This window comes from Chiloscyllium plagiosum, unplaced genomic scaffold (genome assembly GCF_037043375.1).
Source record: "Chiloscyllium plagiosum isolate Xiang-an unplaced genomic scaffold, Cpla_swu_hap1 HiC_scaffold_29, whole genome shotgun sequence".
Taxonomy (NCBI): Eukaryota; Metazoa; Chordata; class Chondrichthyes; order Orectolobiformes; family Hemiscylliidae; genus Chiloscyllium; species Chiloscyllium plagiosum.
In genome coordinates, this window is record NW_028270167.1 from 22754305 (window position 1) to 22780899 (window position 26595).

At 42.2% G+C, this 26595-nt stretch overlaps 1 protein-coding gene across 2 annotated transcripts in view; it reads left to right on the forward strand.

The window, feature by feature from the left end:
• Positions 1–26595, forward strand: part of igsf9bb (immunoglobulin superfamily, member 9Bb) — a 651679-nt gene that overhangs the window by 281807 nt on the left and 343277 nt on the right. For both annotated transcript variants that reach the window (XM_043676763.2, XM_043676764.2), the window contains exon 3: positions 1880–2026. In XM_043676763.2, the coding sequence (XP_043532698.1) occupies positions 1880–2026 (147 nt within the window). The remainder of the gene's footprint in view (positions 1–1879; positions 2027–26595) is intronic.

Below are 26595 nucleotides of genomic sequence, written 5' to 3' on the forward strand. Positions count from 1 at the left end.
ATCATAGTGTCATACAACTGATGCGATATATTGAACAAACCTGGATATCTGTTAAGTATTTCATCTTTTAGAATGGGTTGCAGGTTTCAATTCATTAGTATGTAAATCCCAGAACTTCTTTCAAGTCAAATTCCTGAGAAAATAAAACTTCAGGATTTATTAAAAAAAGGTGACATCTCAGCCCAGACAATGCATTAAAGGTGTGAGGTTAGAGTCTGTTTGTATTCCAATCTTGAGTCAGGCTGGTTCTATTTCCAAAGTAGGAATTTATAAAATTGACTGCCTACAGATTGTGTGCTTTTTGAACAAAATAGAATGTATCTGCAAATACAATCTGCAAATGGAAATTCACACCGCAGCTTGTATGTGTGCGTGTATGCATGTCAGGGAGATAAAGTGAGAGAGTGTGTGTGTGTGTCCGTGTCCGTGTGTGTGTCCGCTTGATAGGGTGTGTGCATGAATGTGTCGGAGTATATGTGTGTCAGGGGGTGTGCGTGAAACTGTGTGTGTCTTAGAGAGAGACCATGTGTTTGAGAGTCTGCATGGGTATGTAAGAGTGTGTGTGTGTGTGAGAGAGAGTGTAGAGTGTAATAGGGGACACCTGTAGTGTGACATGAACCCAAGCTCCTGGTTGACACCATCCTCATGGCTACCAAACTTGGCTATCAGCCTCTGCTCGGCTACTCTGCATTGTTAAATATCCCAAAGTCCACCTTGAAGGACAGTCACTTGACGGTCATCTTGTAGATAGTATATACTGCTTCTACTGAGCGTCAGTGGTGGATAGAATGGTTGTCTGTGGATGTGGTGCCAATCAAGTGGTCTGCTTTGCCCTGGACACTGTCAAGCTTGTTGACTGTTGTTGGAGCTGCACCCATTCAACCAGGTGGGGAATATTCCATCACACTCCTGACTTATGCTTTGTAGATGGTGGACAGGCTTTGGGGAGTCAGGAGGTCAGTTACTCACTGTTGTAGCCACTGTGTTTATGTTACAACTTCAGTTGAGTTCCTGGTCAATAGTAATCCCAAGGATGTTGATAATGGGAGATTCAGTGATGGTAACACCATTGAATGTCAGTGGGGAATTGGTTAGATTATCTTCAATTGGAGATGCACTTTGTCTGGCATTTGTGTGGCACAAATGTTACTTGCCATTTGTCAACCCAAGCCTGGATCTTGTTCCATTTTGACAAGGATAGCTTCAGTGTCGGAGGAGTCATGAAAGGTCCTGAATATTGTGCAATCATCGATGAACGTCCCCATTTCTGAACTTCTGATGGAGAGTAGGTCATTGATGAAGCAGTTGTATTGTTTAATACGGTAAAAATACATTGAAAAAGGAGTATTCAGAATTGAATATTAGTTTTGTGCACTCTGGAGTGCCCTTTTATGTTTGGGCAGGAATCACGTGTCAGTGCTACATTATAGAGTAAAAACAGAAAATGAGGGACAAATTCAGCAGGTCTAGCAGCATCATGGAGAATGAAGCAGTGTTAACATTTCACGTCCAGTATGATTTTCTTTTGGAACTGAAGAATTCCTAAGACTGGTATTTGAACTTGAAGTGTTAACTTTGTTCCTCTCTCTCTGCAGATGTTGCCAGACTTAGACTACCTCACTAACATTTTATGTTTTTATTGCTGATCTCTAGTCTCCACATTCTTTGCTTTCAATATAATGTAGAGTTTTCTACTAGATTTCTGAACCACTGTGATTGACCTTCAGTGCCTACCATTACACTATGGTTAGTTTCACAGAAATAATATTGACATGCTGTGTTTGTGACATTCATTTAGATTTATTCTGTGCCATCCGCTGCCACTTGAGATTCCTGAAATTTTAACATTAATAAATGTTTTCTTGTTTTGTTTCTGAAGGCCGTGCCAGTCTGTATGACAAGGCTTCTTTGCGAATTGACCAGCTCCACTCGGAGGACCAAGGATGGTATGAATGCAAAGTGCTCATGTTGGATCAGCAATATGACACATTTCATAATGGCAGCTGGGTGTATGTCACAGTAAATGGTGAGTAATGCTATCGAACACATGTCAGAATGTACTATAAAAGACTTTAGCCATGACAGAGAATTCCATTGTAGCCTGAATTAGATGAATCACCTCAAGTTGGTACCTAACAATGATGCTTTCAGTCATGAGTAAACTTTTTATATGCTGTCAGTACAGTGTACCTTCATTTACACTTGATGCTTTTAATCATTAGTACAATTGAAGCTGCATTTAGATTGAGTGAGATTAATCAATAATTGACCTCAGCAATAGGTTTATTTTAAGTTATCTTGGCCTATGTATCAAGGCTATTGCAGTGCACTTAACGTTAAGAGCAATGCTATCACGATTTTAGAGCTCAGTGTTTTAAAGTTATCAGCCGCAGATAAGTTGTCAGAATGTCACATGGCAACTTCCCTTGTGTGAATGAAATCATTGATGAAGTCTGTGAAGTGCCAGTGAACCAACAAAACTCCTCCATTTCCACCATTCAGCGTTCGCTATCACACCTCTTATCACATTACATCAATCTTGTGCACTCAGTAAATCCATATTCATATGTCTGGTGTCAGGAATTCACCAGAGCGGGAATCAATTTCATGTTATCCAATCTCTGGTGTCATATGTTGATGTTTCATTGTGTTCTCAGCAGCAACTTTAGCAAATGGCTTTTGATCCAACTTGAAAACAAGAAGTCTGTTTCCCAGTGTTCCTAAACAGATTATAGTATAGCACGCAACTTTTGAATTAAAATAAAAATAACATACGTTTTCAGAATAGTACTGGAAATGCTGCGTGTATTTCAAATTGGTATTTTTGCTTTCAACCTCGTTGGGCAAAAACACATTTCCATGCACTGAAAAACAGTTCAGTTTATACTTCTGTTCTGTTGATAGTACTCTTTTTAGGTATTACAGATGATTTTATAATATTTAGCTCCTGGCAGTATATAAAAATGCTCATTTATTCTCATCTTTTGAGGATGAAACCTTTGAGGATAAAAAGCCTCTGATGTTTGCCTTGACTGCTTCCTACCAGGTTTCACAGTTTTTCAGTCTTTGTAAATCCTTTTGAGTTCCTTGATCTTTCCTGGCGTCAAAAGTTTCACATTCTGCTTGCTTGTTTCCCCTGACACCCCTCTGGTCTTTCTGCATGTGACTGTAAGTCAGTAGGAGGCAGTGGTCAGAGAAGAACACTGGCTTGATGTTAGTGGCTCTGATCATGGATTTTTGTGACACAAGCTGGAAGTCTCCTGGAGTAGACAGACCAGTCCAGCCGCAGCCAGTGTATTTTCACTGTGCTGCATCTGCTGGGTTGCTGAAGACATCATACTGCTTGATATAGAGTCATAGGGATGTGCAGCATGGAAACAGACCCTTCGATCCAACCCGTCCATGCCGACCAGATATCCCAACACAATCTATGCTCATGTACATGTCAAAAGTTCAGTTAAGACTGGGACAGTGTCCCAGTCGCATTGATCTTTGACATGCATTTAAACTCTGCCTGGCAGTTATAGAGTCATAGAGATGTACAGTATGGAAATAGACCCTTCGGTCCAACCCATCCATGCCGACCAGATGTCCCACCTGCCAGCACCTGGCCCATATCCCTCCAAACCCTTCCTATTCATTTACCCATCCAAATACCTTTTAAAAGTTGCAATTGTACCAGCCTCCACACTTTCTCTCGCAGCTCATTCCATACACGTGAAATTGTTGCCCCTTAGGTCCCATTTATGTCTTTCCCCTCTCACCCTAAACTTATGCCCTCTAGTTCTGGATTCCCCCAACCCAGGAAAAAGACTTTCTCTATTTATCCTATCCATGCCCCTCATAATTTTGTAAACCACTATAAGGTCACCCCTCAGCCTTCCATGCTCCAGGGAAAACAGCCCCAGCCTGTTCAGCCTCTCCCTATAGCTCAAATCCTCAACCCTGGCAACATCCTTGTAAATCTTCTCTGAACCCTTTCAAGTTTCTCAACATCTTTCTGATAGGAAGAAGACCAGAATTGCACGCAATATTCTAACAGTGGCCTAACCAATGTCCTGGGGAGAAAGTGAGGTCTGCAGATGCTGGAGATCAGAGCTGGAAATGTGTTGCTGGAAAAGCGCAGCAGGTCAGGCAGCATCCAGGGAACAGGAGAATCGACGTTTCGGGCATAAGCCTGAAGAAGGGCTTATGCCCGAAACGTCGATTCTCCTGTTCCCTGGATGCTGCCTGACCTGCTGCGCTTTTCCAGCAACACATTTCCAGCAGTAACCAATGACCTGTACAGCCACAACATGACCTCCCAACTCCTGTACTCAGAGCAGAGGAAAATCACCTATATCATGTATTCAAAAAGATTGGGTACTCAATGAACACAGTCCACCGATTTCTCAGCAACAAACCCAAACAAGCAGACAAAACATGTCCAGAAACCCTAGCCACTCACCTCTACATCAAAGACATCTCAGAAATGACTGTCTGACTACTCAAACCCTTTGTCATCATGGTAGCCCACAAACCCACCAACACACTAAAACAATAGCTAATGAACTTGAAAGATCCGATACAGGCAACAAGTAAAACTAATGGAATTTATAAAATACCATGCAAGAACTGTAACAAACACTACATTGGACAAACTGGCAGAAAACTAGCCACCAGGATACATGAACACCAACTAGCCACAAAATGACATGACTCTCTTTCACTAGTATCCTCACATACAGATAAGGAAGGACACCACTTCGACTGGGACAACACATCCATCTTAGGACAAGCCAAACAAAGACACGGATGAGAATTCCTAGAAGCATGGCATGCTAACCGAAATTCTACCAATAAACACATCGAGTTAGATCCATCTACCACCCCTGAGAAAAAGAACAGGAAATGACATTACCACAGGAAATGACATCACCAACCCAAAGAAACCCAAACATATAAATAGAAAGCAGGAATCATGTACACTGCTTCGCCTGAGGCCCACTGAAGATGTTACCCAGTAGGGTGACGAAATGTCTGGAAATGAACCTCCCAGCTCAGCGAGCAAATCTACATCTATTATCTTATATGTCTCAATTAAGTCACCTCTCAACCTTCTTCTCTCTAAGGAATACAGCCTCAAGTCCCTCAGTCTTTCCTTGTAAGACCTTCCCTCCATACCAGGCAACATCCTAGTAAATCTCCTCTGACCCCTTTCCAAAGTTTCCACATCCTTCCTATAATACGGTGACCAGAACTGTATGCAATACTCCAAGTGCAGCTGCACCAGAGTTTTGTACAGCTACAGCACAACCTCATGGCTCCGAAACTCAATCCCTCTACTAAGAAAAGCTAACGCACCATATGCCTTCTTAACAACCCTATCAACCTGGGTGGCAACTTTCAGGGAGCTATGTATATGGACATTGAGATCTCTCTCTGTTCATCTACACTACTAAGAATCTTACCATTAGCCCAGTACTCTTTATTCCTGTTGCTCCTTCCAAAGTGAATCACCTCACACTTCTCCACATTAAACTTCAATTGCCACCTCTTAGCCCAGCTTTGCAGTTTATTTATCTCCCTCGGTAACCCACAACATCCTTCAGCACTATCCACAAGTCTATTGACCTTAGTGTCATCTGCAAAATTACTAACCCATCCTTCTAAGCCCTCATCTCGGTCATCTATAAAAATGACAAACATCAGTGGCCCCAAAACCGATCCTTGCAGTACATCACTAGTAACTGATCTCCACAATGAACTTTTCCCATCAACCACCACCACCCTCTGTCTTCTTTCAACTAGCCAATTTCTGATCCAAACTGCTAAATCACCCTCAATCCCATGCCTCTGTATTTTGTGCAATAGCCTACCACAGGGAACTTTATCAGGCGCCTTACTAAAATCCATATACACCACATCAACCACTTTACTGTCATCTACCTGTTTGGTCACTATCTCAAATAAGGTTTGTGAGGCACGACCTACCCGTCACAAAACCATGTTGACATCCCTAATCAACTTATTCCTTTCTAGATGATTATAAATCTATCTCTTATAACCTTTTCCAACGCTTTACCCACAACTAAAGTAAGGCTCATGGGTCTATAATTACCAGGTTGTCTCTACTCCCCTTCTTGAGCAAGGGAACATTTGCTATTCTCCAGCCTTCTCTCACTATTCCTGTGCACAATGACGACATAAACATCAAAGCCAAAGGCTCAGCAGTCTCTTCCCTGGCTTCCCAGAGAATCTGAGGATAAATCCCATCTGGTCCAGGGAACCTATCTATTTTCACCCTTTCCAGAATTGCTAGCACCTCTTCCTTGTGAACCTCAATCCCATCTATTCTGGTAGCCTGTATCTCAGTATTCTCCTCGACAACATCTAACAACATTTTACTATTTATATTCATACAGAAGACTTTCCAATTCCCTTGTACGAGATGATCACACTCTTTTCATATTTCTCTATTTGCTCCCATCATTTTCCTTTTCACCTTCTCTATTAACCTTTTACATTCAGCTGGGTTCTCAATTATATTTTCTAGTCTCCATTCTAAGTGGACTGGAAACATGATGCTGTGCAAACTTTTACTGAACAAGTTCTTCTCCCGTCCTCCCTTTCCACTAATATTGTCCCAGTCTAATGTTGGGATAATTGAAGCTACCCTATAATTTCTACAACTTTTTGTAATTTTGTTCAAAATTTGTTCCTCTCCGTCCTTCCCATTATTTGGTGGCCTTTAGACTACACCGAACCATGTAATTGCACTTTGTTCCTTCGCTAAAGCCAGATAGATTATGTCCTTGGCAGCTGTGGAACATCTTGTTTCCCCATCACTGCAGTGCTTTTCTTAGTCAATTCACCATCACTGTCCCTTCAGAGAAAAATAGTCATTAAAATACTCAAGATTAATAGACAATTTTGTGGTTGATTGTTGCATCCATCCTGTTTGTGAATCCCTTTCGGATTATTGGAAATGCTATTTTAGATTTAGGTTTTATTGTCATGTATTCCCAGATATGAGGTACAAGAAAACAGAGAGAAGCATACAATGTCACCACACATGGCACCATCTTAGACATGAAGTACCTCATTGCAAAACCTTGTTTCTTTATTTTTTCAACTTCTATATCTAAATTTAAAAGTTCATCATTACAATGTTCTCAGAATACAAATGAAAAAAATATAGATATAAAGTTAAAAATCAACCAATCCAGTCCTTCTTTAAGCCATGGCCTGCAGGTGCTCCAAGCTGGGCTTTCCCTAAGGGGGCTTGCTCTCCCATGTGTGGGTGTGTACCTGCCTGTTTGTACCAGCTGGTCTTGCTGCTGTCTGCTGCTGCTGATATTTATCAGGCACCAGATCTCACCGCTGCTCCCAAGGCCTTGGCCATGACCACCACTACTGCCATCCTGGCCCATGCTGGGCCTCATCCACTGCCATGCTCCATTGCCATGTCAACCATCTCACTGCAGAGTCCAGCTCCGGTATCACTCTGGACATTGACATCGCCAATCATGACCTTTCTCCTCGTGGCTGACTGACAAAGTTCCCTCGCTGCTGTTGTCTCCACGACCAGACTCCAAAGACCAAAGAGTTCAAAGAAAGAAAGATAAAGTGAGAAAAGTGGCCATAATTGTCTCTCTGTTGCTATGCCAAGCTCCTAATTCGCGAACTTCCAATGCCAGCCATCTTGGATACACTGCTAATGTAGAGTTGGGATATTCAGAGAGGATGAGCTTTGGTGAAGAGCCCCTCTCCCTGCTGTCTTGGTTGGAGGGTTGACTTGCCGACTGTGGTGTGACCAGGATTAGAAGCCACTATGTGTACTCCCAACCGTCACTCTGGTAATAAGTGCTTCTGATGGTTTCATTATTGCTGATACTGCCATTAGATGAAAATATGGAGAAAGAGCGCCATGAAGCCAGGGCCAATGCAATGTAGTCTCTTTAACATAAACATTTATTTTCTAGTATTGCTCTGAAGAAGAAATTTGCACTCCTGTATACTTAATACAGGGCACCATTATCTCTTGCTGACTTCTTCAGGCATCTCATACTCTTTGGTGATGGAATTATGACTTTGACTGACCCCATCTTTTGTACCACAGTCACCAATTATGCCATGCATTGTAAGAGTGAAGGCTAATCATTTCTGTTTTGTCCAGTTGAACAATGTATGGTTAATAGTTCAATATTTTCTGGGACCTAAAGTGCATTCATGGACAGGAAGCTGGGCAGCTTGCAGTATTGAACCCTTTAAGACTGCCACTGTGAATTTTGTGATGCACCTCCAAACTTTCCTTCACCTGTTAAATTTCCACAATTTCATTCAATTTCCTCATCGCTCCTGCTATAACCATTTTAAAATGACAGATTGAAATCACGCTTCTCCCTGTAAATTTATTGTTTTCTCACAATGTAACAGCTGGAAATTACTTTAAAGTAAAGAACTGTTAGTGGCATGTAATAACTGTTTCACGGCCACCCATCAGACAATGCATCAGTGTCTGTTACTCTGTCTGTTCATTGCAAATATTTGGTGCTTGGTATTTAAGCCAGTATTAAATGTGGGTGATAGCCAGTATTTTTGGTGTAAGCATTTGTCAAATTGGTTAACAGTTTACTGTTTTGACTATATTGTAAAACTGACAAAATGACACCAGAATCTGTTCTGCACGTTGAGATTCAGAGGATCCAAAAAGCAAGAGCATTTCCACTGTTTCAGGTACATCCATCAGAAGAAAATATTGGCTGGTGTTGAAAATGCTAATCAGGTTATAAAATCTCATTTTAGAAGCAGCAAGTGGTGATGCTTCATGTAAAAATTTTAATGGGAATTTTCAAGCTGCGCAGTGTGTCTTCCTTTGTTTTACCATTTAGGAGCTTGACCTGAGAAATGCTGATTTTTAATGACATTTTCTTGTGCTGTGCAGGCTTCTAGATCAATGAGCAGAAAGCCATTTTTGTAAGCAGTAATTTTACAACCTGAGTTCAAGAGGGGAAAAAAATCAGCATGACACCAGAAGCAATTGTGAAAGGGGCTTGCTAGGCATTACACTGTGGCAATGACTGCTAGACATTGAAGCATATCATGCTTTCATAAAGCAGTTTATCTATGGAATGAATATATGCTCATAAAATTGCCTCAGAAGATGTATCCATTGAATTAATGGAATGTAGGGAAGGTATACCCCTTTCTTATGGATTTTATGAAAGCTGAGCTCCTACATAAATCCATCTTAAAAGTGGAAATTTTCACACTGATGATAAAAAGCTGCATGATTTTGCTTTTCGTTATACTATAAGGTTAAGTGCTTGCTTGTTACTATTTCTGGCTCGCCATTAATGGACACCCTCTGAGAATTCAAAAGGAATGTTTAGACCTCTCCTGCCTGGGTACATTCTCCTTCCCACTGGACCATCCTAAAGCATTCTCAGCACATCATACCTTATGGCCATAATTGTCTCTCTGTTGCTATGTCAAGCTCCTAATTCGCGAACTTCCAATGCCAGCCATCTTGGATACACTGCTAATGTAGAGTTGGGATATACAGATTAAACCTGGGAATAAAAATTACCAGGATCTTTACAGGGCCCTGCCTCTTTCCTGGGACCATTGAAACCCCACTCCCAGCAAAAATCCCAAAGTTTTAGTAAAACAAAGAATGGATACTGGAGATCTGAAACAAAAACAGAAATTGCTGGAGAAACTCAGCAGCTGAGAGCAGATGTGGATTGACTGGCCAGAGAACTGAGGCAAATAAACAATTTAAATAATTAAGTTTCCGAGTGGAGGTGGTGTAGAGGGCTTTCTGGCATTTTGCTGGTGACAACGTGGTCTCCCTAACCTTTGCCACTTAAGGAGGCTGCCAGCTTCATGAAGGAATGCTCCCAAGTGGTTCCACAAAGCATGACAGTCTAACAATTGGAGCACATGAAGGAAAAATACCTTCAATGTCCCAAACACTGCTCCCCACCCTGCCCCAGAATATTTTTCTCCATTCCATGGGGCGTACAACCCTCAGTTGGATAATATTTTTAACTTATCCTTGCTCCTCTAAGAAAGCCTCCTCTTTAAGGTGCCCTCACCCTCTCTAAGCTCTCTTAGCAATGGACACTTCTCCAGTGGAGGTGCCACAACTTCAGAGCAGCTGGCATGCTGAGTGAAATGGCAGCATCAGATCCTGCTCACCATCCACTTGGTAGGATAACAAATCCAGAAGTGGCCAATTTGTTTACCACCTCCATGAAAACTGCTGTGCCAGTCTCGATCCCAGACAGTGCAAACTCAGGACCCACACATGGTTCCAATGTCAGAGTCACACAGTCAGCAGGAAAATATTGCTCACTTTGTCTTCTCCTAACTTATGCATTTTCAAATACTTCCCAGCAGAGGTCACCAGGCTGAGAATATGAATGAAAACTCTGCCTCGGTTTTATTAGTTATGCCACCAACTGAGATCAACTATGTCAGCACAGACCATGGACTAAACCTGAGAAGTATTTTTTTGATCAGTATGGAATACATCACAGACAGCTACCTCTTCACTGTTGCACTCCCATAGATATGTATTGATGTGCCTACTCAATGGATGATTCAGATTTTATAGCATCCTCCATTAATTAAGTGTTTATAGGGTGGATAAAACATACTGGCATGCTCCTGCACCCTGTTCGACATTTAACATTTATTACCTCTTCCAAATCTTCTTCTATACTGACCTGGGCTTCACCTTGTACTGTCTGTTATCATTACTGAGTTATGGCTATTTTGACATTGATCCAGGTTTACGGGCTTCCCGGATTTGCCAGCAGACTGTGAGGATTATATGGTTAAATCAATAACATAGATTTTCTGAGTTTTGCACTTTAATTGATTAAAAGTTTTGCATGCTTCACACCTGGATCAATGAAATACTTTCCATTTAAGCATGAGGAGAACCTTTTTCAATAAATAGATGAGCACTGATGCTGTCATTATCACTGCTATAGATGTTGTGATTAACCAGTATCTGAAGCACTAATTTTCTGTTCATTCAGTTGAACTGTCAATAAAAAAACTGGAGATAGGGGTTGGAACCTATAACTCTCCACCAGTGTTCATCAAGATGCCTAATAGTTAATGGAATTGTAGCATTAGCATGGACAGAACTAGTTTTAAACTGAGGTGTCTATAAAACCAGTATAATTAAATGAATATTCACTAATTCATAGCCCTTCATTTAATGGGAGCATTGGAACAGGAGCAGACCATTCTGCCTCTGAAGTCTGTTCCACCATTCAGTTAGATCATTACTGATATAAATCCTATCTCCTTCTATTAATCTCAATATCTTTGCCTATCAATATCAGGTTTGAACATTCCAATTGACCCCAAACTAAATGTTCTTTCAGAGGAAAGCTTCTATAATTTTGGTACCTTTTTTTATGTTGAAGAGCTCCTGGCATCAGCCCTGAATTGGTTAGCTCCAATTTTAATGTTCTGCCTCCTTGTTCTGGACTCCTCCAAAAGAAGAATTAGGCTTGCACCCTCTACTGAATTAACTCTTTAAATCATAAATATTTCATCTAGATCACCTTTCACCTTCTCAGCTCAAGAGAATGAAGCCTAGTCTGTGCAAGCTTTTCTCTTAATATAACATGTCAGCTTCGATATCATTCATCCACCCCCATGTACAATGATACTCATATTATGGGGAACATAGCTGACTGATCCTAAGGAGGTACTAACACAAGAAATGTGTAGGATTCTTCAGTCGTTTGATATGATTGCTCAACCGAGAATGAAGAAAATAAAAAATGATGAATATATCAAGTAATATCAAGACCTTTGCTTGTGGGTTAAATAATAGACTTTTCAACCCCACAGTAAGTTGATGAGTAAATTGTAGAATATAACCATTGCTGTTATTTTCAACAGAAATATATGGTCTATTTCACTACCAAGACTAGTTGTTTCACTGTATTGTAAATTGCTTTCTGCAACATCTGAAGCACTACAATCCTATTAACATAAGCTGTACTGTATTAATCTCCAGCAATGTATAATTTTCTCATTTTCAGTTGATGGCATTGTAGGGGAATCCAGTTAATATAAGCTCTACTCTGTAATCTTACCTACAGACAATGTCTGCCTCAGGGGCTGGTGAACAATGCAAAGTCAAACAGGAGTGTGGGCAGACAACACAATGCACCGTGAAGGACAGCACCACAAACTCTTTCATGTTTAAAACACAGACATTAGCAGGGTTTAGGCTGGTGCAGAATTGTGAAGTCTAATGGATTTTGTCATACAAACAATTACCACATTTGCCACAAAATGAAATAAAAAGCAGTATCGAAGTAAGTGATGTTCACAAAGAATCTGTTTCACAGTATTACAAGTGTTTACGTTGAGACCCATTAAAAAGGCCAAGGTAAATAGAAAGTACATTTATTAATCTGGTGACAGTAACAAACTCCATGCCATCTGATCATGAGTTAGTGTCCAATGTGTCAACAGAACATCATGATGGACCAAAAACTATTATAAGCAGCCGTGTAACAGTGTCTATCATCAGCTAAACAATTGGGTTTTAGTTTTTTTGTTTTGCCAACTTGCTGACAGTACAGTCTGATAATGGAACTTGGAGGGAAATTCACCTGGGACTTAACAACTAGAGCAAGTAATTTTGTATCGTCTTAACCAAACAGATTATAGGATTGTGCAATGAATAACAGTGAGTGAGGAGGGAGAGTAGGGTAGAATGGGTAAATTTAATGTCAGATTAGATACAGAAAGGAATAAATAGGCTAAAAGGAAGTTTGGATTAAGTGTTGGTGGGGGGAGAAGACAAAGGAAAAGTTTAAAATAATGATTTTCTATCTTTAAAATCACTATCAACAATTCAAATCTTAAATAATGACATTGCACGCTTGTAAGCATTTCCTTAAATGTGAAATGTTGGCTAGCCATCATGAACATTCACCACATTTTTAAAAGTAACAACTGTCTGTTGTTAATTTACCCTGCAAATGCAGCAATTTCACACTGTTCGATGGCACGACAGATAGTGAGATATCACTTTTACAAAACTAATGATGAAGTGGCCCAAACCAGACAGTAGCCTTTACATGTCTAAGATTAACTGCACATCTTGCCCTCATCTGAAATTGCTGCACTATTTACACAGCAAACTCTATTAGCCTTGTTTTACTTTAAACAGAAAAATCTGGGCCATTGCAATAGAGAGCTATTTCTGCAATGCGGAACACTAAGTTGTTGAATGATTACATCCTTATTAACACCTTAATTTGGGAACAGCTCCCCACTTATATCGAATCTCAGTTTCACAGCTCATTTTGTTATAGTGTCCGAAACCAACAACCTCATCTTTCCCTACTTGCCCTTTGTTGCAGGTGCGCAGTCATCCTAAAGACACATTTGTTTCCAATATATAAAGCCTCTACTGAGTGAAGAAATATAGTTCTTGTTGCACTGGTGATGCACGTGCTTGACATTGTAGGCAATCCATAGCAACGTGTCTCCTTATGTTGCACCAGCAAAAGGAAAGTGGATCCTTATCATACATCAATAACCTTTTCTGCTAAGATATTGCACCTTACTGTTATGGGTTAATTAAATCTCATTTAGCTATCTGTCTTGAATTACATATTGTGTCAACAGCCTGTTATAAAATTATTTGATGTCATTCATCCACGTCCTCATTTGCATTATGCTCCTCAGCAACATTTTCTGATTACTGTAATGAATTCTGATGGTTGTAACTCGGTGGGATTTGGGTCACTTCAATTCGTTTATGAAATCAGGCTGATTATCGCTGTCATATGTTGCATGTGCCTATTTATAGATGTTTGCTGTCTCCTTGTAATATTCATTGCTGTCCAGTGTTTATTCATGAGCTTCCAAACCTATCTTGATGCGTTGTCAATAGAAAAGGGAAAATCAGATTCAAACAATTTACTGCAGAGAAGGAAGCCAGGTTTTTTTTTATTATTCCTTGATGAGATGTGAGCATCCCTGGCAAGGCAAACATGAATGATGAACAAATCTGTTGCTCATCCCTATAGCCCTTTAAAAAAGTGATCATGAGCCACCTTCTCCAATTGAATGGACTGTTAGAATATTTCATAACGTAATTAAGAGTCAACCACATTTTAGTGAATTGTGGATCAGTTTTTTTTTACAAAAATCAATGAGAGTTTCAAGGTCGCTATTGCATAGAATAGATACAAATTCCAGATTATTATTTAATTGAATTGATATTTCTGCAGCTACAGTAGCTCACACTCTAGGTCGTCAGTTTGAGCCTCTGAACTACTGACTATCGTGATAGTCAGCCAACCATGTCTGTGCAACCAAGAATGAACTATTTGTAACTGTTCCTATCAATTGTACAGTAATATTATTATTATGAAGTGTAATGTTCATGAAGTTGAGATGGATGACATGAAATAATTTAAAAAAAGCTATTGACACATAGCCGAATAAGACTTAATTAACCAACAATAAGATACAATGTCTTGGCAGAAAAGGTTGTTAATGTATAATCATGCATCCAATTTCTGATTGCTTCATAGCATGTGACAGTTGACATTGATTAATAAATGCACAGATGAAAAAAATGTTATAATAATATCAATGCATTTCTGATGAAGTGCATTCTGATGGGCATTGCTCCTTTTGGTTTGCATTTCTTACAGCATTTCAATTAGCAAGTTTTGAGAAGATTTGTAGCTCAGGTTGAGGTTCTGAGTGTAGGTTTGCTGTCTGAGCTGGAATGTTTGTTTTCAGATGTTTCGTCACCATACTAGGTAACATCTTCAGTGAGCCTCCAGATGAAGCACTGGTGGTGTATCCTGCTTTCTGTTTATATGTTTGGGTTTACTTGTGTTGGTTATGCCATTTCCTGTGGTGATATCATTTCCTATTATAATGTAATTTCGTGGTTTTTTTCTCAGGGGGTGGTAAATGGAATCCAAGTCAATGTGGTTGTTGATAGAATTCTGGTTGGAATGCCATACTTCTAGGAATTCTCATGCATGTCTTTGTTTGGCTTGTCCTAGAATGGATGTGTTGTCCCAGTCAAAGTGGTGTCTTTCCTCATCCGTATGTAAGCATACTAATGAGAGTGGGTCATGTCATTTTGTGGCTAGTTGCTGTTCATGTATCCTAGTAGCTAGTTTTCTGCCCGTTTGTCCAATGTAGTGTTTGTTACAGTTCTTGTAAAGTATTTTGTAAATTACATTAGTTTTGCTTGTTGTCTGTCTGGGGTCTTTCAAGTTCATTAGCTGCTGTTTTAGTGTGTTGGTGGGTTTGTGGGCTACCATGATGCCAAGGGGTCTGAGTAGTCCAATCAGTCCATGCTGACTACAAACCCAAACTAAACTAGTCCCTACCTGTGTTAGCTTGCCAAAATGGAGCACAAAATGGAACACTGCAAATAACAATTTTAATTGTGCATATTGATAACATGCAATAAACCTTCTTGTCTAAAAACAGTGAATGTTTTGTAGATACTCTATGATGTTGTATCTTCTACTACTAATCATTGGATAAGCTTAAGACAAAGCAAAGTCCAAATATCTAGTGCTGGAAAAGCACAGCAGGCCAGGCAGCATCCGGGGAGCAGATGTTCAGGCATTAGCCTGTCTGACCTGCTGCGCTTTTCCAGCACCACACTTTTCAACTCTGAGTCTCCAGTATCTACAGTCCTCACTTTCATAGAATCCCTACAGTGTGGAAACAGGGCATTTGGCCCGACAAGTCCACACCAATCCATTCCCCTACCTTATTATCCTACATTTACCCCTGCCTAATGCACCTAACCTACACACCCCTGAACACTATAGGCAATTTAGCATGGCCAATCTACCTAACCTGTGCATCTTTGGATTGTGGGAGAGAACTGGAGCACCCAGACAAAACCCACACAGATACAGGGAGTTTGTGCAAACTCCTCACAGACTGGAATTGCTCGAGGCTGGAATTGAACCCGAATCCCTGATGCTGTGAGGCAATAGTGCTAACCACTGAGCCACCATGCCACCTAAGACCGCATTGTGTCTCCTAAGACAAAGCAAAGTCAAAGGAAGTTTGAGGCAGCAAACTACCTTGAACAGCCCTTCCCCAGTAACACATACCTGTAGAGGTGGCACAGTATCAAAAGGTACCAAGAGTGGTTATCGAGGAAAATACCACATGCATCTCTGAATAGATCCTTGGATAAATGCAGTTTAGATTGAGTGAATAAATTACTTTTTGATGTTGTTTGGTTTGAATGGGCTTCCTGGATTTTCAATAATGTTCAGGGGATTATATTTTGCACTTGGTCTCTCTTTTTGTCACTTGTAATGTCATTAATGATGATGAGTGACAGTGGACAACCCTACCTCTGAGCATTTTAGCAGGTCTCTCATTTATCTCAGAACAAAATCTTGCATTTCTGTGAAAACTTTCAAAAGCAGCCCAGGAATTATGTTTTGAAATATTGTCATTGTTGTAACATAAGGAAATCTAGCAGCTGACCTGTACTGAGGAATGTGCTTCACACAAAACACGAGATACCTGCTCAGTTCATTTACATTCATGATTATGTCAAGGGAATAGTTGTTGATCTGGCACTGTTTTTGGAGCTTCAGTCTTTTCTTCTATTCTTAGGCAGTCCATTGGGATCAAGAATGCCTTGGACCTAAGTTCATACCTGATCAAATCTAAGATTACCGCATATAAATCTTAAAGCTTCTTGTTGAGAGCTGTATGAAGCTTGTGTTGAAAGCCGTAGTAAAATAGATGAAAATAATTTAAGAAAGGCTTTCCCTCGCGCTTGACAATGCTCCACAATCCAGTACAGAGTCACCAGCCCTCCTTTCATCCTCCTTTCACATTCCTCCTAGGAATCTGACTTATTCTGTACTATCCAAAGTCTTGGATGCCTGAGGAAGCATCTGAAATGCCACTAATCACAGTGAGATTTATTGATTGTTTTTGATCAATAATTATCCGTGCAATCTAGCTTGAGTACTGAAGCTGTTACAACTTACCCCTGAATTGATTTTCCTTAGAGAATGTAGTTCCCACGTTGTTTCCCTGCAGCTCTCTGTTATCGTTGTAATTCCACCTTGTTTGCTTCAACATTATACCTACAATTCTATATTATCATCACTCTGCATATTTTTAGTCGGTGTGTCTGCAATTTGTTTACCCTGCAATTCTTGTTGGTGCCTCTACATCCTGTAACTGGAGATTGTATGTAATTGCATGAATCCTATGATATCTCCCACTCCCTGTTGAGGTCAGCCTGAAATGGGCTGAAGTTCTCTTTTGTGGCCCTGATCACACTCGATCTCATGTGGGCTGCTGCTTGTACTGTCCTGTGATGAAGTTATGCCTGGGAACACTACCAGTCTTTCAAACCTTCAGAGGGAGATACACTGCACCAACCAACCATGTATATTGTACCAGAGAGACAGTCATCACATAGAGTCATAGAGATGTACAGCATGGAAACAGACCCTTCGGTCCAACCCGTCCATGCCGACCAGATATCCCAACCCAATCTAGTCCCACCTGCCAGCACCCGGCCCATATCCCTCCTAACCCTTCCTATTCATATACCCATCCAAATGCCTCTTATATGTTGCAATTGTACCAGCCTCCACTACATCCTCTGGCAGCTCATTCCATACACGTACCACCCTCTACGTGAAAACGTTGCCCCTTAGGTCTCTTTTATATCTTTCCCCTCTCACCCTAAACCTATGTCCTCTAGTTCTGGATTCCCCACCCCAGGGAAAAGACTTTGCCTATTTATCCTATCCATGCCCCTCATAACTTTGTAAACCTCTATAAGGTCACCCCTCAGCCTCCAACGCTCCAGGGAAAACAGCCCCAGCCTGTTCAGCCTCTCCCTGTAGCTCAGATCCTCCAACCCTGGCAACATCCTTGTAACTCTTTTCTGAACCATTTCAAGTTTCACAACATCTTTCCAATGGGAAGGAGACCAGAATTGCACGCAGTATTCTAACAGTGGCCTAACTAATGTCCTGTACAGCCGCAACATGACCTCCCAACTCCTGTACTCAATACTCTGACCAATAAGGGAAAGCATACCAAATGCCTTCTTCACTATCCTATCTACCTGTTACTCCACTTTCAAGGAGCTATGAACCTGCACTCCAAGGTCTCTTTGTTCAGCAACACTGTACAATATACATGGTTGGTTGGTGCAGTATATCTCCCTCTGAAGGTTTGAATGACTGGTAGCGTTCCCAGGCATAACTTCATCACAGGACAGTACAAAGCCAGGCCCCAAATCCTATTGTTCAACCAGTCTTTAGGGAAATGAGGACAAACTTTCAATCACACTTTCAGTCATCACCCTGGGACCTTACCACCAAGTGTATAAGTCCAGCTTCAGAACTGTATGCCTCATCTATTCATCAGCGTAAACAACCTGATACGTCATGAAGTTCTCCTGTCTCCTCACCCTTCATGACACAACTCTCTCCTTACAAGTTGTCATTTTGAAAAGGAAGTGAGGTAGAATTGTCCACTTGCATTCTTCAGTGCATAGTGAGTCGGGGAGTGTTCTGTAACAGCTTCAGTACACATGCTCGGCTACATTGACAGTTGTCAACAAATTCCAACAGCAAGTTCAGTGCTCACTGCTCAGCCAGCACCGTCAACCTGAAATGTTAATGATTAATGTGAATCACTGGGTCAGTTTCATTGATATAAAGAATTCTGGAAGATAATTTGATAGCCTGTTCCATTTGGTGTTCTATTAAATTCCAGGAAGAATCATTTCCCAATGCAAATTTAAATGAACTCCCTTCATGAATAAAAATAGTAAATGCTGGTAATATACAACAGGATTGGCTGCATCTCTGGAAAGAGGTAGAAAGTTAATGTTTTAGGTCTGTGACCCGCCATCAAATCTGTGGAAAGTTAGAAATGTAATAGATTTTTGAGCAGATGGGAGGGAGCAGCGTGAGAAGAAAGCATGTGCGGTGCAGTAGACGGCAGGAAGGATTAAGTGAGAGAAAGTTTCATGGTGCAAGAATGAAGAGATTGGTAATGGTACAAGTAAAGAAGCAAGAGTTACACTGCTAAGTTACCCTTTAGACAGTTGCAGTGAGCTGCCTTCTTGAACCACTTGTAGTCCATTTGGTGTAGGTTGACCCACAATCCATCAGTGAGGGAGCTCAACGATTTTGATCTAGTAACACTAAAAAAATAGCAATGTATTTCCAACCCAGGAGGCTGAGTGCTTTGGAGGGGAACTTGAAGGGGATGGTTGAAATAGTTCCACAGAGGTCAGTATCCCACCACCAAGTCATCCTTCCTGTATATGTGCATAATACTTGACAATCATCCAGCTTCCTCAGAGCCAGCTGTCAGAGTGAACAGAACCTTTCACATTCCTGTTTATTTTTTATTTTAGTGAACAGTACAGTTTACAAACAATGAACATCAATAGTTGTATACAGAGAAGCAGCAATTTACAGGGGAGAGGGACGGCAAAGCCAGGCCCGAAATCCTACTGTTCAACCAGTCTTTAGGGAAATGAGGACAAACTTTCAATCACACTTTCAGTCATCACAAAAGTAGCAGTAACAAATACATACAAGACAGTCAAATTAGATAAGAAACAGTGCATAGAATACAGACCCCAACCCCCACCTCTCCCAACAAGACACCCATCCTTCCCACCTCTGGCCACTCTAAGGCAGCCTGCCCCTACGCCCCTTCCGGTTCTTGGTCTGCACTATGCCCCTTCTGGCTCTCGGTCCACCCTGACACACCTTCCGTCCACCTCTAGGACAACCCGTCCTATTCCCCACCCCCTAGGACGACAGCGATCACTACGCCCTTTCTGGCTTCCTTAACCACCCTTCACACCTTCTGGCCACCTCTAAGACAGCCCGCCTTGTACCTGCCCAGGGTGACAATGCTGAGGATAGCCTACCCTTGGCTCTCGGTCTACCCCTACGTACCATCGGGCTCTTGTCCACTCTGACGCACCATCCGGTCTGTGGACTGCCCTGACACACCATTCGGCCACCTTTCGGACAGCACATACCGTTCCCTGGGACAACAGCGCACAGGGCAGCCCACAAGCCTTTCCAATTTCAGGCTGCCAACATTCCTGTTTATTTTTTTCTTTCTTTCTTTCCTTTTTTAAAAATTTCTTCCCCCTTTTTTCTCCTTCTTGTTTTTTGTTTTATCCCCACACTAGCACCTAACTTATATTTTCCCCAGCACCCATGATGTTTGTGTGCAGGTGTGAGATACAGTGAAAGATAACAAATCTTCGTTCATTTTCCACCACCAGGAAGAAAGGAAACACCTGAGTAGCCAGTGACAAGCCGTGTCTTTCTCAAAAAGGGACAATGCTGCGTGAACATTCCTTTATTTTCTGAGGAGATTCTACATTTCCTGGGATCTTTTCTTTATTTTCCCCACACACTACCTGTGTTAGTTAGTAGTGCTGATAGTTTTCCCAGCACCCATGTTGAGCATGTACAGGAGTCAGACACAGTGAAGAACTGAAGAACAACAAGTATGTAAATCTTTATTCATTTTCCACTACCAGGAAGAAAGGAAACACCCGAGTGGCCAGTGACAAGCAGTACCCCTCTCATCAAAGAACAATGCTGTGCGAACATTCCCGTTGTTTTTTTACTTTATCTCCACACTACTGCTTAAGTGCAGTAGTGCTTATATTTACCCCAGCATCCACGTGTGTGTGCAGGTGTGAGACGCAGTGAAAGACACAAGGTGTACAAATCTTTATTCAATTTCCATCACCAGGAAGAAAGGAAACACCCGAGTGGCCAGTGACAAGCAGTGCCCTTCACATCAAAGGGCAAAGTTGCGTGAACATTCCTGGTTTATTTTTCTTTTTTTTTCTTTTGGGAAATACTGACTGATGTTTGAGCTCAATGTATCTTAATTCTGAGAGTCCATCTGTTCGAATCCAGAGAGCCAGTTGGTAACATTCCTGTTTGTATCTGTCAGTCAGGGTTTCCTGATCGGGAGTATTAACCTGGTCCAAGCAGGGAATTCATGTTCTGTGAGGTCCAAGTGGCTTACCTTGTTACAGTAACTACAGTGGTGCTCCCATGTATCCACTGCCCTGGTCATTCTAGACGATAGTGATTGTGGATTTGGAAGGTGAAGTCTTTGGTGAATTTCTGCCATTCATCTTGAAGGTGGAACATATTGCTGCTACAGAACATCAGTGTGTATAGAGGAGGTGTGAATAGCAGGATAGGCACGTCTGATCAAAGTAAAGGAATGAGGAAAGAAATAAGAGGAAAGAAGCAAACCAGCAAAAAAAATCAAAGAAGTGTTGGGTGAACTTTACCAGAAATTGACCCTCCGCAAGTCTGAGTACATTTTCTAATGCAGACTTCGTAGAATCTCTACAGTGTGGAAAGAGGCCATTTGGCCCATTGAGTCACCACCAACCCTCTGAAGAGTGTCCCACCCTACCCATGTAAGACTGCACTGACCATGGCTAATCCACCTAGCATGCATATCCTTGGACACTACAGGACAATTTAACATGGCCAATCCACCTAACCTGCACATCTTTAAACTGTGGGAGGAAACTGGAGCACCTGGCAGAAACCCACACAGACACACTGAGAGAATATGCAAATTCTACACAGCCAGTCACCCAAGGCTGGAGTGGAACCTAGGTCCCTGGCAGCAGTAATAACCACTGAGCCATTGTGCTACCTTCAAACTTCTCAAACTCTCCTAATTATCTATGCTCCACACCCTGATCTCATCTGGCTTGCCATACTCTCCCACTCATTACAGATTTAAGTACTGGCCACTGCTGAGACCTGCTCAGATTCCTAGTTCTATCACTGTCTTTGAAGCCCAGCTGTGCACCCGCTCAAGCACTGTAGTGCACAGCTGTTCCTGCACGGTTCCTGTAAATTGGTCCAGACATGTCAGACAGATGGAATTTTACACAACCCTTTTTAGAGATTCTGGTATACAGGGGTGGTGTGCATGTCAACTGATATCAATGATGTGAGATGACTGAATAATAAGGATGGTAATGCATGCAAATAGGCCTCTTGCTGTTCACTGGAAGAATCTCATCTCACTGTTCAACACTTGATTATAAAATAGGACCTTTTGCTTTCAACGTCAGAAATTTCCTTACTGCTGAGGGCCTAGGAGAATTCCACGCATTGATCTAAAATTGTTCAACTCAATATTGAGTCCAGAAGGCTGTAAATTTACCAATTGGAAAAGCATGAATTATTCAATTCATAGGTAACTGCTAACTGATCTGCATGAGACATGAAACATATTCGTAAAAGACTACAGAGAAGAGAAAAGCTAATCCTGTCCTTGATGGTAGAACACCTGTCATTCCTCCAGTTTGATTTCAGGACACCACCCTGTATAATTAACACAGAAAGAGCGAAGCTGATCCTGCTGCCAAGTGCCTGCTTTATCCTGAACTAGCATGTGATCCAGGGTACAGGCATGTGCTCAGGCCCCTGTGCATCATATATAGCAGAGACTGAGAGAGGAATCTCAGAAAAACTGATGCCATAAGCCTTGAGACATGTAACTACAATTGGCAAGTAAGCAAGATATATTTTAATAGGTGGTGCTGCATTTAGTGCACAGACAACAAAGACTGGCATGTATTAAACAGATTTCGGTAAACTGGGCAAAAGCTGACAACTAATGTTACTTTGAGAAAGTGAGGACTGCAGATGCTGGAGATCAGAGCTGAAAAATGTGTTGCTGGAAAAGCGCAGCAGGTCAGGCAGCATCTAAGGAGCAGGAGAATCGACGTTTCGGGCATAAGCACTTCTTCAGGAATGAGGAAGGTGTGCCACTGGTCCTCACTATGAACAACTTCTGTTTCCAATCCTCCCACTTCCTCCAAACCAAAGGAATAACCATGGGCACCCGCATGGGCCCCAGCTATGCCTGTCTCTTCATCAGATATGTGGAACAGTCCATCTTCTACAGCTACACTGGCACCACCCCCCATCTTTTCCTCCACTACATCGATGACTGTATCGGCACTGCCTCGTGTTCCCATGAGGAGGTTGAACAGTTCATCCACTTTACTAACACCTTCCACCCCGACCTCAAATTTACCTGGACCGTCTCAGACTCCTCCCTCTCCTTCCTAGACCTCTCCATTTCTATCTCGGACGACCGACTCAACACGGACATTTACTATAAACCGAACAACGCCCACAGCTACCTCGATTACACCTCCTCCCACCCTGCCCCCTGTAAAAATGCCATCCCATATTCCCAATTCCTTCGCCTCCACCCATCTGCTCCCAGGAGGACCAATTACAATACCGAACAACCCAGATGGCCTCCTTCTTCAAAGACCGCAATTTCCCCTCACACGTGATTGACGATGCTCTCCACCGCATCTCCTCCACTTCCCGCTCCTCTGCCCTTGAACCCCGCCCCTCCAATCGCCACCAGGACAGAACCCCACTGGTGCTCACCTACCACCCCGCCAACCTCCAGATACATCGTATCATCCTTCGTCATTTCCGGCACCTCCAAACAGACCCCACCACCAAGGATATATTTCCCTCCCCTCCCCTCCCCTCCCCTATCAGCGTTCCGGAAAGACCACTCCCTCCGCGACTCCCTTGTCAGATCCACACCCCCCACCAACCCAACCTCCACTCCCGGCACCTTCTCCTGCAACCGCAAGAAATGCAAAACTTGTGCCCACACCTCCCCCCTCTCTTCCCTCTAAGGCCCCAAGGGATCCTTCCATATCCATCACAAATTCACCTGCACCTCCACACACATCATTTACTGCATCTACTGCACCCGATGTGGCCTCCTCTACATTGGGGAGACAGGCCGCCTACTTGCGGAACGTTTCAGAGAACTCCTCTGGGACACCCAACCCAACCGCCCTGTGGCTGAACACTTTAATTCCCCCTCCCACTCCGCCAAGGACATGCAGGTCCTTGGCCTCCTCCATCGCCAGACCATGGCAACACGACAGCTGGAAGAAGAGCGCCTCATCTTCCGCCTGGGAACCCTCCAACCACAAGGGATGAATGCAGATTTCTCCAGCTTTCTCATTTCCCCTCCCCCCACCTTATCTCAGTCCCTACCTTCGGACTCAGCACCGCCTTCTTGACCTGCAATCTTCTTCCCGACCTCTCCGCCCCCACCCCCTCTCCGGCCTATCACCCTCACCTTAACCTCCTTCCACCTATCGCATTCCCAACGCCCCTCCCCCAAGTCCCTCCTCCCTACCTTTTATCTTAGCCCGCTTGGCACACTTTCCTCATTCCTGAAGAAGGGCCTATGCCTGAAACGTCAATTCTCCCGCTCCTTGGATGCTGCCTGACCTGCTGCACTTTTCCAGCAACACATTTTTCAACAACTAATGTTACTTTCCTTTGTTCTTGATATGCTTGGTTCATGATGAAGGTCAGCTGCACTTCCAGGTCAACGCAACCATGAGACCTGACCTTGCTGAACTGATTATTTTCCTTTTGAACTATTAGACAGAAGTTAGCCAATCTATGAAACTATCACTGAAAAATAATACAATTTTATAGCATTTACCGGTGAGTAGCCCAGTGTGGGGAATGCTGTGATAATAAAATGAGTCAGTTGATATCATTTCAGGTCTTTAAAAGTGAATGCTCAATATTCATTTGGCACAGTGGCTCAGTGGTTAGCAATGCTGCCTCATAGCACCAGGGACCCGGGTTCGATTCCCGGCTTGGACAATTGTCTGTGTGGAGTTTGCATGTTCTCCCCGTGTCTGCGTGGGTTTCCTCTGGGTGCTCTGGTTTCCTCCCACAGTCCAAAGGTGTGCAAGTCAGGTGAATTGGCCATGCTAAATTGTCCATAGAGTTAAGTGGATCAGTCATGGGTAAATGTAGGGGAATGGGTGGGTTGCTCTTTGGAGGATCAGTGTGGACTTGTTGGGCCAAAGGGCCTATTTCCACACTGTAGGGAATCTAATCTAATCTAGTCATGTCTAAACAAATACACATCAGATGCTGTAACAGTGAGGTGGAGTTGGAAACATAATAGTGAATGGATGTATCTTCTATCCAGCCCCTCTTGAAACCAGTAAAGTATAGCACAGAATACCTGATCAAGCTGAATGATGGGCACTGGGGGCGAAAAGCCTTTTAGCTACTCAGTAATGGACCTGGACAATCATTGATTTGTGTCCTCTATCTAAAGCCTCTTTTGCTGACTGACACCATTAATACAGAAGGTGGAACCAGTTGCAGGTGCATTGTTTAGAAGAAAAGGAGGGAGGAAATATCCATATCCTAGCATTCATTCACTGCAGCAAGAGCTCACTTTCTAGTATATTAAATCCATAGAGAATACTTGGTGCTGTAGTCTGAAATATACCCGGTGCCTTCGTCATTACACACTACAGACTTACTGCAGTTTTCAGTTGGATGCCCAGTCTTTACACATAATCAGTGGTGCTGAAAAACTATTAAGTATTTAGCATTTATAATAGTTATAATATAAATGGTGATGTTGCATTATCTGAATGTACAATGTCTGCTGTTTGTGTGCACAAAATCTAGATTGACATTCCAATTTAGTACACGATTCTCTGAAGAGCGTCCCACCCAGACCAAACCCCACCACCCACCCACTCCATAACTCAGCATGGGGCTTTTAAGATGGCTAACCCACCTAACCTGCCAAAATGGTCTCTATCCGTTTCCATTCCCAACCATGGTGGGGCTGAAAGTTTTTGTCACTGATCTATGCTTTGCACTGAATAAACTGATCTTAGATAATGAAGTGACAAGTCCAATTAGTCCCTCTCTGTCAGGGGAGGGGGGGGGCAGTGGGGGTGGGGGGGGGTGAAAATTAACACCTGAAACCATTGCTATTTGGGGCCATGTGAACTGTTTTGCAATGTCCACAAGTATGGACTTGGTGTGAGATGATTATCATTTGTGATTCCTTCTAGTGGTTTGTATGAATTGTCAGTGTTCTCAGTCGTGCTCACACAAGAAGAAGAGTACTTATTTGAGCACCAAGAGTATTTTATACTCTTGAGACAATTATTATTGTAGTACCAATGAAGAAGAGGAGAGAAACCAGGGCAATACAAATGTTACACAATTCAAATGTGTGTTGTTGTTAGAACAGAGAAGGGTATCAAAGGACATGGCAATCAGGTGGGAAGGTGAAATTGATGTGGGAGTTCAGTCATGATCTTGTTGAATGTTGGAGCAGGCTTGAGGTAATATATTGGCCCACTCCTGCTTCTATTTCTCATTTTCCAATGTTCATAATACTCTAAATACCTGCAAAATGCTCCTGTATTAGCAAACAAGGCTTTGAGGGATTGTCCATCACATAATATCACTGTCTTGCCATCTGCTGTAGCTTTAATCACTTTTACATAGCTGGAATAGAGATACTGTCTGGGGGTTTCCTGGATTAAGAACTGCAGCTAGAATAGTATCAAATGATAATTTCTACTGTAAATGAGTTAACTCATTGATGTGCTCCACAGGAATGTTCCCGTCCTTTGTTAGAGCTATAATATACAAAAACATTCCACCAGGAGTA